This window comes from Mobula hypostoma, chromosome 8, assembly GCF_963921235.1.
Source record: "Mobula hypostoma chromosome 8, sMobHyp1.1, whole genome shotgun sequence".
Lineage (NCBI taxonomy): Eukaryota > Metazoa > Chordata > Chondrichthyes > Myliobatiformes > Myliobatidae > Mobula > Mobula hypostoma.
The window spans coordinates 156,340,395-156,355,515 of NC_086104.1; the positions used below are offsets into that span (position 1 = coordinate 156,340,395).

At 39.1% G+C, this 15,121-nt stretch overlaps 1 protein-coding gene across 1 annotated transcript in view; it reads left to right on the plus strand.

Annotated features, from left to right (window-relative positions):
• The window catches only part of LOC134351106 (cytotoxic granule associated RNA binding protein TIA1-like), a 67,345-nt gene that overhangs the window by 26,390 nt on the left and 25,834 nt on the right, over positions 1–15,121 (plus strand). Inside the window, exons 3-5 of the mRNA XM_063057187.1 lie at positions 2,154–2,249; positions 4,669–4,723; positions 5,968–6,055. Coding sequence (XP_062913257.1) covers positions 2,154–2,249; positions 4,669–4,723; positions 5,968–6,055 — 239 coding nt within the window. The remainder of the gene's footprint in view (positions 1–2,153; positions 2,250–4,668; positions 4,724–5,967; positions 6,056–15,121) is intronic.

Sequence of the window (15,121 nt, forward strand, 5' to 3'; positions counted from 1 at the left end):
AGAAGTTGGACGCAGATCCTTTCCCATAACTCCTACTGAATGTGTCTAATTTTGGCGCAAAACACAGGTCTATGTTGATCCTTGCAATCAGACAAGATGACACTTAAGTGCCCACACTTACAGCAAAAATACGGATATTTGAAAGTGCATTTAGGTCCTGCAAAACATTTTTGAATTTGAGAGGAAGATAGATAAATTTAGTTAACTGCCAGAGAATTCAAGATCAATTTACATGATAGCAGTTTTGCTGTGCCACTTTAAAGGAAAGCAGTTTAACAGGTTGTTCAGGTTTTTCTACCCACTTTTGTCAAAAGTCTTACAGAGAAACAGAATCAATCGGGTTTAATATCATTGGCATAGTGGCGAATTATTTTTGCAGGACCAGTATATTGCAATATGTAATAATAAAAGCTATAAATTCCAGTAAGTATGTATTAAAAATTAAATAGTGCGGAAAGATAGGGGGAAATACTGAAGGAGTGTTCATGGGTTTATTGTCCATTCAGAAGTCTGATATTGGAAGGAAAGAAGTTGTTCCTGAAACACTTGAGTGTGTGTCTTTAGGCTTCTGTTCCTCCTCCTTGATAGTAGCTATGAGAAGATGACATGTCTGGGTGATAGGGGTCTTTAGTAGATGCTGCCTTTTTGAGACATCGCCTTTTCATGGTGTCCTGGATGCTGGGGGAGCTAGTGCCCATGATGGAGCTAGCTGAGCTTACAACTTTCAGCACCTTTTCCCAATCCTGTGCAGTGGCCTCTTCATAGTAGTTTGTGATGCGGCCGGTTAGAATGCTCTTCACGGTACATCTGTAGAAATTTGCAAGTGCCTTTGACATACCAATTTTCCTCAAACCCCTAATGAAATATAGCTGTTGTCATGCCTTCTTCGTAATTGCATCTATATGTTGGGCCCAGGATTTGCCTATTGCCACATTAGGATTACAGCAGATCCATTCTCATTGGCTCAGAGATGTTGACACCTGGGAACTTGAAACTGCTCATCCCTTCCTTTTCTGAGCCCTTGATGAGTACTGGTGTCTACTTCCCCCTGCAGAAATTCATTGGTCTTACTGATGTTGAAATCAAGGGTGGTTTCTGTGACACCACTCAACCATCTGATCTGTTTTGCTCCTGTATGCCTCTTCATCACCATATGACATTCTGCCAACAATAGTTGTGTCATCAGCAAATTTATAGATCATATTTGAGCTGTGTCTATCTGCGCACTTGTGAGTGTAGAGGGGGTAGAGCAGTGACTTAAGCACGCATCCTTGAGTTGCATCCATGTTGATTGTCAGCAAGGAGGAGATTTTATCTCCAATCTGCACAGATTGTGGTCTCCCAGTGAAGAAGCCAAGGATCCAGTTACAGAGGGAGGTACTGAGGCTCAGGTTTTGGAGCTTATTGATAAGAACCGAGTGTGTGATTGTGTTGAACACTGAGCTATAGTCAGTAAACACCAGCATGATATAGGCATTTCTATTAAAGTTGAATGGAGAGCCAATGAGATTGCATCTGCTGTAGACCTATTGTGGCGATAGGCAAATTGCAGCGGGTCCAGGTCCTAGCTTAGGCTTGAGTTGATTCTAGTCATGACCAGCCTTTCAAAGCACTTCATTGTGGTAGATGTGGATGCTGCTCAATAGCCATTGAGACAGCTCACCTGCTGTTGGACACTAGTATGAGAGTTACCCTTTTCAAGCAGGTGGGAATCTCTTGACTACAGCAGTGAGAGATTGAAGATGTCTTTGAACACTCCCAGTTGGTTGACACAGGTTTTCAGAGCCCTACCAGGGTTTTACACCTTTGAGGGTTCAACCTTCTGAAAGAGGTTCTGATATCTGCCTCCAAGACACAGATCACAGGGTCACCAGATACTACAGCAATTTGCACAAGTATAGTTTTATTCTCCCTTTCAAATCATGCATTAAAGGCATTGAACTCATCTGGAACTGATGTATCACAATCATTCATGATAGGTTTTACTTTGGAGGAAATACTGGCTTGCAAACCCTGCCAGAGCTGACGTGCATCCGATTCCATCCCTAACATTAATCGGAATTATTTTTTAATATGTTTGAACTATATTTTAATACATTTTTAAAAAACAGTCTTCCATAGGTATATTAGTCTTTTTTTCCTTATTCCAACAGACGGGCAATGATCCGTATTGCTTTGTGGAGTTCTATGAGCATCGGCATGCAGCAGCAGCATTAGCCGCTATGAATGGACGTAAAATTATGGGTAAGGTAAGCTATCATCTAGTCTAACTGGTGAGTGGTAAATGGAAAGGAATATGTATATGTGGCTTGTTTTATGCCCATTTGTCATTAGCAAAAAAAACAAGATGTCATACTTGAAGCTTTAACTTCAGCTTTCTTCATTAAGTAGCTACTTTAATACCACAGCGCTCTCAGATGATCTCGATGATGTATAAAATAAATATATTCATTGCAAAGAAGCTGTATACCCCTTCTGAGTCAAAAGATTAAATTTGCTGAGATTCTGCAGATGCTGGAAATCCAGAGGAACTCAGGTGTATTCAGCATTTCACAAAAAAAACTCACTAGTTTGCTCAAGTTTTTGAAAACATCACTTTTTTTTTGCCAAGTTGAAAACAATAAACGATAAGTTGTAAGGAAAGCAAAAGTGCATAACAATCTTTGTATCTGAAGGAAAAGGGTATGTTACAGCTCAAAATGCAAACCTTTTATTGGATGCTTTGCAGAGATCGGTTTCCATTTTCTACACACCAGAGACTAAATCCAGTGCCATAGACTCTGGTGATGTGTTTTCTACACTTTCCATGCGTAATGAATGTTCAGCCAAAGGAAGATTGCTTCCTCACAAAACACCAGTACAGGGACTGGCTGCAGCTAATTCATTCTAAACACTCCCAAGGCCATTCCATCACACACGAATCAGGATTGTGATGAAATATTTTACCATTAGACTAAATAAGAACAGTGTTATGATTCATTCTACCAAGGAGACCCAAGTGCACAACCACAATAAGAAGGTTCACATTGAAGCTGTACAGCATTATTACTTGGAAATGTATTCTTGAGTTCCCTGCCAAGAGCATTGTGGGTAGTACCTTTACCCAGGACTATAGTAGTTCAGGAACATGGATCAATATTTCGAAAGGTATTGAAGGGTGCGCAATATATGCTGGCTTTGCGAGCGGCACACAGATCGTTTTTAAAAAAAGATATACCGTAACTTACATGGACCTTTAAAGGGCAGCACGGTAGTGTAACGGTTAGTGTAATGCTTTACAGCACCAGTGATCATGATTCAATTCCTGCTGCTACCTGTAAGGAGTTTGTACATAATCACCATGACCACGTGGGTATCCTCCACGTGCTCTGATTTCCTTCCACATTCCCATGGCATATGGGTTAGGGTTTGTGAGTTGTGGGCATGCTGTGTTGTCATTGGAAGCTAGCGACTCTTGTGGGCTGCCTCCAGTATATATTCAGACTGATAATTGTTGACGCAAAACTACGCATTTCACTGTAGGTTTTGATGTACATGTGACAAATAAAGCTAATGTTTAATAATGGGGCGCACAAATTAAGAAGTGAGTATATATTGTTCCTTGTTATGCTAGAAAAGCAAATGTATATTTGCTGGCTAATCACGAGTACAAAGTTAGTAGATTTGAGGCCATAATATAATCTGCCTTCTTTACTGTCTTAACTACTTTGTTTTCAGAAGGCAGAACGTTAGCAGCTACAGCAACTCACCTTGAATAATATGTCTCTTGTATGTGATTGAACAGATTCATTTTAGAATGCTGAAAATACCCTAATGCCTGATCAATGTCTTTAAAATGATGTTAACTGTAGTGAGCTTTGTCCCATAACCTGTTGTAGCTTCTAAACCAGTGCAAAAATGCTTTGTGTAAGTGCTGCAACACACATCAAAGTTGCTGCCTGGCCTGCTGCGTTCACCAGCAACTTTGTGTGTTGCTTGAATTTCCAGCATCTGCAGAATTCCTGTTGTTTGTGTAATTGCTAATTGGATTGCAGTTAGGAATACTTGCCACCCCCAATTGTTGATAATATTCAAGTACAATTAGCTCTAGCAGTTGCCACCACAAGTCTCAGTTGACAGATGTTGTAATCTGACTCCTGATGACAAAAGAAAATATCATCACATTACTTGTTTGTTTCCCTTGTTTGTAACTTATTGTTTTAACCATTCTATTACTTTAGCAGCAGCTTGTCTTGAAGTATACTACAGTATATCCAAAAGAGCTACTAGAGGTCAAATCCACTAGTTGTAGATGGTTGGACTTCATTTAAATCTGTAACTTGGAGAGGAATATAAAAGGCTGGGAGCTCGATATTAGAATTAGTCTGTCAATATTTAACTATATAGACATGTAGAGGGAGTCGTAGACAGTTGTGAAGGCTAAGTCTTTGGGTATATTTAAAGCGGAGTTTGATAGGTAAGGGCGTTAAAGGTTATGGGAAGAATGGGGTTACAAGGGATAATAAGTCGATCATGATGGAATGGTGGAGCAGACTCGATGTGCAGAATGGCCTAATTCTGCTCCTATGTCTTATCAAGTGCAGATTTGTATTTTGTTGGTGTATGTAAGATGCAGAGTTAAATGGAAGTGGTTAACCTAATTTCTAATCACTGTGTTATAACTTTCAGGAAGTTAAAGTGAACTGGGCAACAACTCCAAGTAGCCAGAAGAAAGACACAAGTAGTAAGTATTGGATTGATCCCCTTCTCCTTTCTGCAGCTCTACTTTAAATTGTCACTGGCAAAAATTCTAAAAAGCCTGGGGAGGTTTGCAGCTTTTCAATTCGTTTTATTTCAGATCATGTTCTGCTGTTTCTGGGGGGGGGGAACACCTTTCGGGATTTGGTAGTTTATTGTACATTTAAATAGTTTGGTATCATTCTGGCAATGGTTCAGGCATCTGTAAATTAAAATACCAGATATATTTTTACAATTTTAATGTGATTGACATAAAATTGTCACAAATTCAGTTTGTACAACATTCTAGATCAATGTAATATTTCCACTTGAATTAGACTTGCGTAGTTTCAAAATCAACATTTACCATTATATATTTTCCAATGTCACTGTGCTGTGTCAAGAAGCTTCATTGTACATGATTATATTTGCATTTGACATATAAATCTGAAATTGACTGGGCTTTTATTCTTAATCTGATATATTGCTGCTGTCTTCCAGTTTTCTGGGTATCATGATTTTGATTCCACTCCATTGCCTAATTCACCAAGGATGAATAGTTGAAATTAAATGTTTAGAACCGAAGACTTGGAAAATGCCCTTAAGTTTAGTTGATTACGATTTTTAGGACCTATTAGTTTACTGTATGTACATAATCTCATCCTTTTGCATAATATACTTTTTGAACCTAACCCATACACTTATAGATACTGAACTTTCGTCAGTATTGAAGCGTGATCCATTTTTTAGAGGAAGTTGCACATTTTTGAAAAGTATCTTTGGGGGGTGTTAATAGTCTACACAGTAATTGTCAAGTGTGTAAACTATCTGTTGTTCTTTAGTAGTATGCTAAAAATCTTTTGGGCAAGATGTTCCTTCTGGTTTCAGAAAATTATAACTAGACCCTCAACTGTTGAGGATTTGTATTTAATCAGAACCAGAGTTTAAACAACTGAGCATGAGGTAATTTAGGATTTTAATTTTCAGATCTTCCTCAATGTATAGTTTTGCAAGAATAATCTCCAAATTGAAGGGATCACGTTCTGCTGTTTCTGATTAACAAAGCAAATTTTTTTCAGCTCGGACCTTCTGGGTCTTTTAGGTTTGAGTACTTTGCAGAGCAAACAAATGGCATGTATAAATATACTGTCAGCATATATTTGTCATAACATTGAAGTCCTCTTGGATCTGTTGTGGAACAAGTTTACCTTTTTTCACTGAATTGAAAATAAACTTTCTTCTACTCAACAGATCATTTCCATGTATTTGTTGGTGACTTGAGTCCAGAAATCACCACAGAAGATATAAAAGCAGCTTTTGCACCATTTGGAAGAATATCGTAAGTATACCTTGGTGTGAATTTTTACACTGTGGCTTTAAACAGCTAAATCACATTCAGTAAGTTCATTTTGTATGATTCAACTTTTCTGTCTGGGTTCTTGTATAGTGGCATCTCTACCAATCAACTCAGGAACCTCTTAAAACCAATCTAGATGTTATTGCATCATTGTTTCTTGTGGATTGATGCTTTTCAGAATAAGAGCTCAATCAGAAAAATATGTATTCTCTCAAACTTTATTTTGAGGTCAGCATCATGAAACATTTTGCATTATTTTGAGTAACTACAGATTCAAAATTTGTCTAATTCAGCAGTAAAATCTGCTACTTTTGTGTGAATGGTTGGTTTATGCATTTTAAAATACATCTTTTATATACTGTTTCAAATTGAACTATGTGCAGACAACATTGATAAGCTATTGGGTATGAAACTGTGATTCTGTTGTTTTTTTTAAATTGTGGCAAGCCATGTTGTCTTTTTTCTTTAACTTTAGCAATTCTGTTAGTGTACATGTTACGTGAAAATACATATGGAGTAGGCTGTCTTGTGTTTTTGAACTAAAGGTAGAATTTAAGCTTCCATTTCCAAGTGTAACCTGTTAGACATTGATAAGCATATTGGATTTTTTGCCACCTATATGAGGAAGTGATCGTACTTTGAATAGTTCTGTGAAACAGTTTTTGTAATCCTCTTGGTGAAGTGCATCATGGTTAATTTTCTCTCATTTCCAGTTTAGTGGGGTGATATGTTAAATTCCTCTGACAGTTAATGAGTTTCTTCCAATAACCAAGGCCAGATAGGTACTTCCATTTGTTACTTCAGTATGTTTTTAGATAAATGAAGTTGGTCGGGATGGCACTTTTGAAGGAACAGTAGGGTATTGTTCTGTCCATCATGTACGTTCATTATTGAATCTAGTTTGCATAGTTTGTTCCAAATAAACATTGGTAACTTTTAGCCTTGCAAAGTCTTGTGATAACTTTCACTGTAAAAGTAATTCAGTACATACTGGAAAGGTTTAAAATCTTTTTAATTTTTGATGTCTTCTGATGAGTTTTGTGCTGACACTTGCCTGTTGAAAAGAAGCTGGATTCTTAAAATGTTAAATTCTTAAAGTATTCTGTCATCTGGAATAATTAGTTTCACTTTTCTTGAATCTTAAAGATCCTTTTTATTGGAAAGTTACATGTTGCTTAATAATATTTCAGAATTGTTTACCTTGAGTAAATTGCAACGGCAGGATTACTAGGAAGAAGTGTTCCTATATCATTTATTTTGGCTATAAGTGATTCTTTACGAGGGAACAAGAGGTTGCAGGCCAAATTTTTGTGGAAGCGCATGGGATCTCTTTAGGTAACAAGCAAAGCACTTTACAAAATGACTGTATGCTGTTTTACCTGGCTACATCTGTACAAGGAAAGAAGAGGGATTTTTAAAAAAAAAGTAATACGTTGAATTGGTGGGGAAGAGGAAAGTAAAATTTTGGAAACAATTTTTTAAACTAGGAATTAAAATATTTTGTTTCAGTATAAAAGGGAAGTGCAGCCTTTTTGTCTCAAAGACATGTAAAAATCATTTTCAGTGCATTTAGATTATTTGATCAGTGCATTTGTACATAAATTTGGGACTCAGCAAGGCAGTTCATTGGAGCTTGCTCAGTAAATGTTCACATTTGAAACTAGTGCCCACAGCTTCTGATGCATGGACTCATTTATTTATTTCAAAATGTTAAAAATAAAAATCCAGGTGTTTCAATTCTGGGTTGATGTAGCTCCCAGTGCCTGGATTTGCACTATAAAATGCCTCTGGGTCGAGCACATGGAAAAAATTTTCAATACGGCATTATCACTCACATTTTAAAATGGCAACACAGAAACTGCAGATGCTGGAATCTGGAGCGTCACCTGAAGTACTGGAGGAGCTCAGAGCGTTGGCAGGATCTGGACAGTTGACATTTCAGGTTGAGACCGTGATCAGATAAAGGGTCTTGAGCAAAATGTCAACGTTTTAATTAGAGATGTGTTCTGATCCATTAAAACAAATTAAGTTACCTGGACCTTAAATATGGTTAGAAAAGATCCCATGTTTTTTTCCTTTAAAGAAGCTTGGAGATACTCTTGGTTGCTGGATAATGTTCATCACTGAGACATCATCACTAAATTATCTAGTCGTTAGTTTATATGCTGTTTTGTACAATACTGCAAATACAAATGGATTCTTGTGTTTTGTTGCATTATAGTAAAAATCAAAAAGTATTATAGGCTGTAAAATACTTGGAACATCTTGGAATTTTTGGGGTCTTTCTTAACAAATCTGAAAGTGGCTCTTTTTTGTGGCACAGCTATAATGACTAAATCAAACTGGTTGTTACTAAATTTTCATTTTAAAACTTCATTATGTGTGAGTATTCTGCCAAATCTTGGGTAGAGCTTTCTGCAAAAGCTTTGAAATAAATACTGGTTTAATGAAAGTTCTGTACCATCAGGGAACACACTAATATATTTTGTTTGTGTGGAAAGTTTTAGGTTTTGAACAGAAATGTTGATGTTTAATTCTTTCGCGGGTTTGTTCTGTTTGTTTCCCTTTAAGTAACATTTTTCTGGTTTAATGTAATTCTGTACCTGTTGCTTTGCTGTACTTTTCTGAGCCTTTTGTTTTCAAGTTTTCTGTTTGGGTAAGTACTAATAGTTCATTTCCATTTATAATCAAAACTGCATCACAGTTCAATTTCTGTTTGTTGGCTTTTCCTTTTGTTTCTTATGCCTTGGTATTAATTGTGACAGGCTGTAATGTCACTTTTTGTGGGAAAGACTAGTACTCCTGAAAATTTTGTATGCTTCTTGGCCTTTTCATGAATACTTTAGTTACACAAATATAATAAATAGAAGCAGTTTTTGTGTACTGAGAACAGTTATAACATTCAAAGCTGTGTAATTCAAATGGGAGAGGTTTTGCTACTGTGGCTGCTGTTTTCCATCTCTGAATTGAGGTTTGACAATCTAATGTCACCACATAGAAGTTCAGTTATGATGAAGGTAAGATTGGCATCTAGTACATCACTCCTCAGAAAATTGTTGTCCAAATGTGATGGGGAATCTGTAGGCAGAAAAACTTTTGGCAAAGACTGGAGGAAGAAGCTAGGATTAGCACAAAAGTAGTGTCAGATAATGTTTGGAGGTGGGTGGGGAAATGTCAGAGAGTTGTACAGCATGGATAGATAGCCAACGTAGATGCCTGCCATGCATATGCCAACCCATCCTAATCCCACTTGCATTAGTTCCATGTCCCTCAATGCCTTGCTCATCCATGTACCTGTCCAGGTGCCTCTTAAATGTTGCTACTCTTCCTGCCTTCACCTTTTACACTGGAGCTCATTTCTTGTATCCACTATGTGTGGAAAAATTTGCTCCTTAGATACCCTTTAAACCTTTCCCCCTTTCACTTTAAGCCTAAACCCTTTAGTTTTAAACTCCCTGCACTGGGAAACAAGTCCTGGCTATCTACCCCATCTGTGCCTCTCTTAATTTTATATACCTATGTCATGTCACATCTCAGCTTCCCTTATCTTTAGGAAGAGCAGAGTCAGCCTTTCCAATCTTTCCTTATAACTTAAACCCTCCAGTCCAGGTATCCTTAACTCTTTTCTGCCCACTCTCTAGCTCAGTCATATCTTTCCTTTATGTTGCAATCAGAGCTAAACATAATTTAAATACAGCTTAGCTAACGGTTTGTATAACTGCAATACAACATGTCAACTCTTATACTCAGTGCCTCAGAGAATGAAAGCAAGCACGCTATACTCCTTCATCATCTTGCCTTCATGTGTTGTTACTTTCAGAGAGCTATGCACTAGTACCACAAAGTCTTGGTTGAATAACATTCCCCAGGGCTCTGCCATATGCTCGGTATGTCCTGCCTGGTTTAACTTGCCAAAATGTTTCCTTACACTCTCTGAATTAATTCCATATACCATTCCCTTATCCACTTTCCCAGTTGATTTATCTTGTTACCTTGGGCAGCCTTTATCAGCATCTACCGTAGGACCAATTTTGTTGTCATCTGCAAATTTAGTAATCCTGCAGTTCAGGGGCATCGGAATTTGGAGTTCAATCAGGGGTCCTTTGTAAGGAGTCTATGGGTCCTCCTTGTGGAATGTGTGGGGTTTCTCCGGATCTCCTGTTTCCTCCCATTGTTCAAAGATGTATCGAGTAGACTAATTAGTTATTGTAAATTGTCCCATGATTTGGTTAGGTTTAAATCGGGGTTGTCTGAGGTGCTGCGGTTCTCCCCTTAGTTATTGAACTATGAGAAAGAATGATAAAGGGAGCATCACTAGTTTCTAGCTGTGAATGTTGAGGCTTGGATGGTGGGTGTCTCCTCTCTGTTGCTTGTTGTCTTACCTGACAGACTGCACCAGCCTGGGCAGAAGCTTGCTGATAATTATATTGTGATCAAGCAATATGACGAAAGCATAGTAGTGGTGTGATTGGGTTCCTTGGGACATTCATCATTATTACATGTGGTACTTGTGAAGGACAAAGCAGACTTGTTCACAGAAATATTCCCAGTGTTGCTCAGACTCACAGCTTTGGGGAATAATAGGATAGGGGAATGAGTATATTCTCCAAATGGATACAAAAATGAAGATTCGCTTTCCCTGGGAGATGTAAGTGTAAATATTCAACAACTCAACCTGTGGTCTCAAGGTTTCCTTCTGGAAGCAAAAAGCATAGGTGGGCATCCTTTCTGTGCATCGCATCTTTTGTGTCTGAGTAAAGGTGGCTACTTCCTTATGCCCTTATGGTAGATAACGTGTGTGTGAACAAAGGCTTGGACATAGATTTATGTGCTTCACTGTATTAATTCAGTGAATAAATTCATGCAACTGACTTTCTTTGGATACAGTAAGTGGTGATTGACAAATGTGCTGTTGATGTGTAGCTTTTGAAACGTGGAATGTTCTTGCAGTGCAGTTGTCAGCATTTTAAATCTGAGTGTTGTGGTTTAGACCAGCCACGAGCTTGTTTATCTGCATTCTTTAACTTAAAAACTGTATAGTATTTACATTTTTGTACTGTTGTTTGCCTCCATATTGGTTAAGAATTCATTGTACAAGGAATTCATGCTTAACAAGAAAAATCTGTATGTAAGTGGTTTAAAACACGGGTTCAAAAATAGTAACATAGAAAACCTACAGCACAATACAGGCCCTTCGGCCCAGAAAGTTGTGCTGAACATGTCCTTGCCTTAGAACTACCTAGGCTTACCCATAGCCCTCTATTTTACTAAGCTCCATGTACCTATCCAGGAGTCTCTTAAAAGACACTACCGTTTCTGCCTCCACCACCGCCACTGGCAGCCCATTCCACACGCTCACCACTCTGCTTTTTTTTTAGAAAAAACAACAACTACAACTTAACCCCTGGCATTTCTTCTGTACTTACTTCCAAGCACCTTAAAACTATGCCCTCTCGTGCTAGCCATTTCAGCCCTGGGAAGAAGCCTCTGATTACCCACATGATCAATGCCTCTCATTATCTTGTACACCTCTAAAAGGTCACCTCTCATCCTCCATTGGTCCAGGAGAAAAGGCCGAGTTCATTCACCCTATTCTCATAAGGCATGCTCCCCAATCCAGGTAACATCCTTGTAATCTCCTCTGCACCCTTTCTATAGTTTCCACTTCCTTCCTGTAGTGAGGTGACCAGAATTGAGCACAGTACTCCAAGTGGGGTCTGACCAGGGTTCTATATAGCTGCAGCATTACCTCTTGGCTCTTAAACTCAATCCCATGGTTGATAAAGTCCAATGCACCGTATGTCGCCTTAACCACAGAGTCAATCTGCGTGGCAGCTTTGAGTGTCCTATGAACTCAGACCCCAAGGATCCCTCTGATCTTCCACACTACCAAGAGTCTTACCATTAATAATATATTCTGCCATCATATTTGACCTACCAAAATGAACCACCTCACACTTGTCTAGGTTGAACTCCATCTGCCACTTCTCAGCCCAGTTTTGCATCCTATCAATGTCCCGCTGTAACCTCTGACAGCCGTCCACACTATCCACAATACCCCCAACCTTTGTGTCATCAGCAAATTTACTAACCCATCCCTCCATTTCCTCATCCAGGTCATTTATAAAACTCACGAAGAGTAATGGTCCCAGAGCAGATCCCTGAGGCACACCACTGGTCACTGACCTCCATGCAGAATATGACCCATCTATAACCACTCTGTGGATCCAGAACTGGCTTTCCCACAGAAGGCAATGTCCCTTTGGATCCCATGCTCAATTACTTTCTCAATAAGCCTTGCATAGGGTACCTTATCAAATGCTTTGCTGAAATCCATATACACTACATCTACGGCTGTACCTTCATCAACGTGTTTAGTTACATCCTCAAAAATTTCAATCCTGCTCATAAGGCATGACCTGGCTTTGACAAAGCCATGCTGACTATTCCTAATCATGTCATGCCTCTCCAAATGTTTATAAATCCTGCCTCTCCGGATCTTCTCCATTAACTTACCAACCACTGAAGTAAGACTTACTGGTCTATAATTTCCTGGGCTATCCCTACTCCCTTTCTTGAATAAGGGAACAACATCTGCAATCCCCCAATCCTCCAGAACCTCTCCGGTCCTCATTGATGATGCAAAGATCATCGCCAGAGGCTCAGCAATCTCTTCCCTCGCTTCCCACAGTAGCCTGGGGTACATCCCATCCAGTCCCGGTGACTTAACCAACTTGATGCTTTCCAAAAGCTCCAGCACATCCTTTTCCTTAATATCTGCATGCTCAAACTTTTCAGTCCGCTGCAAGTCATTCCTACAATCGCCAAGATCCTTTTCTGTAGTGAATACTGAAGCAAAGTATTCATTAAGTACCTTGCTATCTCCTCCAGTTCCACACACACTTTTCCACTGTCACACTTCTCTGAAGTCTTATCCTCTTGCTCTTCACATACTTGTAGAATGCCTTAAGACTTTCCTTAATCCTGTCCGCCAAGGCCTTCTCATGGCCCCTTCTGGCTCTCCTAATTTCATTCTTAAACTTCTTCCTGCTAGCCTTAATCTTCTAGATCTCTATCATTACCTAGTTTTTTGAACTTTTCGTAAGCTCTTCTTTTCTTCTTGACTAGATTTACAACAGCCTTTATACACCATGGTTCCTGTATCCTATCATCCTTTCCCTGTCAAATATACCCTGAACATTTGCCACGTTTCTTCTGTGCATTTCCCTGAGAACATCTGTTTCCAATTTACGCTACCAAATTCTGCCTGATAGCCTCCTATTTCCCCTTAGTCCAATTAAATGTTTCCCTGACTTGTCTGTTCCTATCCCTCTCCAGTGCTATGGTAAAGGAGATAGAATTGTGATCACTATTTCCCAAAATGCTCTCCCACTGAGAAATCTGACACCTGACCAGGGTCATTTCCCAGTACCAGATCAAGTATAGCCTCTCCTCTTGCAGGTTTATCTGTCAAGAAACCTTCCTGAACACACCTAACAAACTCCACCACATCTAAACCCCTCACTCTAGGGAGATGCCAATCAATATTGGGGAAATTAAAATCTCCCACCACAAAAACCCTGTTATTATTACACCTTTGCAGAATCTGTCTCCCTATCTGCTCCTCGATATCTCTGTTACTATTGGGTGGTCTATATATTAGAAAAAACAGAGTTATTGACCTCTTCCTAACTTCCACCCACAGAGACTCCGTAGACATCCCCTCCATTACTTCCTCCTTTTGACACTATCCCTGATCAACAGTGCCACGCCCCCACCTCTTTTGCCTCCCTCCCTGTCCTTTCTAAAACATCTAAAGCCTGGTACTTAAAGTAGCCATTCCTGCCCCTGCACCATCCAAGTCTTTGTCATGGCCACACCATCATAGCTCCAAGTGCTGATCCACACTCTGAGCTCATCCACTTTGTTCATAATACTCCTCGCATTAAAATAGACACATCTCAAACCATTGGTCTGAATGCTTCCCTTTTCTATCACCTGCCTATCCTCCCTTTCGCACTGTCTCCAAGCTTTCTCTATTTGTGAGCCAAGCTCCCTTTCCTCCGTCACTTCAGTTCTGTTCCCACCCCCCAGCAATTCTAGTTTAAACTCCCCAATAGCCTTAGCAAACCTCCCCGCCAGGATATTGGTCCCTCTGGGATTCAAGTACAACCCGTCCTTTTTGTACGGATCACACCTGCCCCAAAAGAGGTCCCAATGATCCAAAAATCTGAACCCTTGCCCCCCTCTCCAATCCCTCAGCCACGCATTTATCCTCCACCTCATTCTATTCCTATACTCCTATAAATCGTGAAACTTAGCCGTTAATTCAGATCAGTTAAAGTGCATTTATCTCAGGGAAACATTTGGTTCCATTGAAACCAGAAACTAGAATTTTAGTCAGTTTGGTTTGGGTTTTGTGATTGTAAAATATCAGTTGTAGCAGGGCCATTAGCATTGTGTTGAGTTGCAGTGATATAGACATTGAAGTGATCTTTGATTATGTACAATTGTCAGTGCATGATGCAGAGACTAACATCACTACAGAACTTTGCAATCTTCTGTGTTCAGTGTATGCAAACAATAGAAGATCTTCAATGTCTGAAGTGGAGAAGCAAATATTATTGCATAAGGTCTTTTTAAAAAAAAAATGTTGGAGAGGGCTATCACCTAGCTTTCTCACAAAGCTTACCTTAACCTCAAATATTAAACTAACTCTTCTTTCCTTTGGAAGACTGCAGAAGCATTTCTGCATTGAAACAAAAAAGTAATCTATGTATGTTTGTGTTGAATATTTTGAAGGTGTTCTCGCAAAGGGTGTGTAATTTGATGATTGAAATAATCTTCCAATACTCAAAAGGGCTCTAGGAATTTTAATGCATTCCTCTCGGTTGTCCTTCACTTCAGTGTGTTTGCAGAATGCTGCCCGTCTGTTCCATGTAGAAGGTACAGGTTATTGATTCTTTTTAATACTATATTAACATCTAGAGCAGCATTACAGTCTTGGATTCAATCTGACTTTTATAATGTTAAACATTCATCCATTTG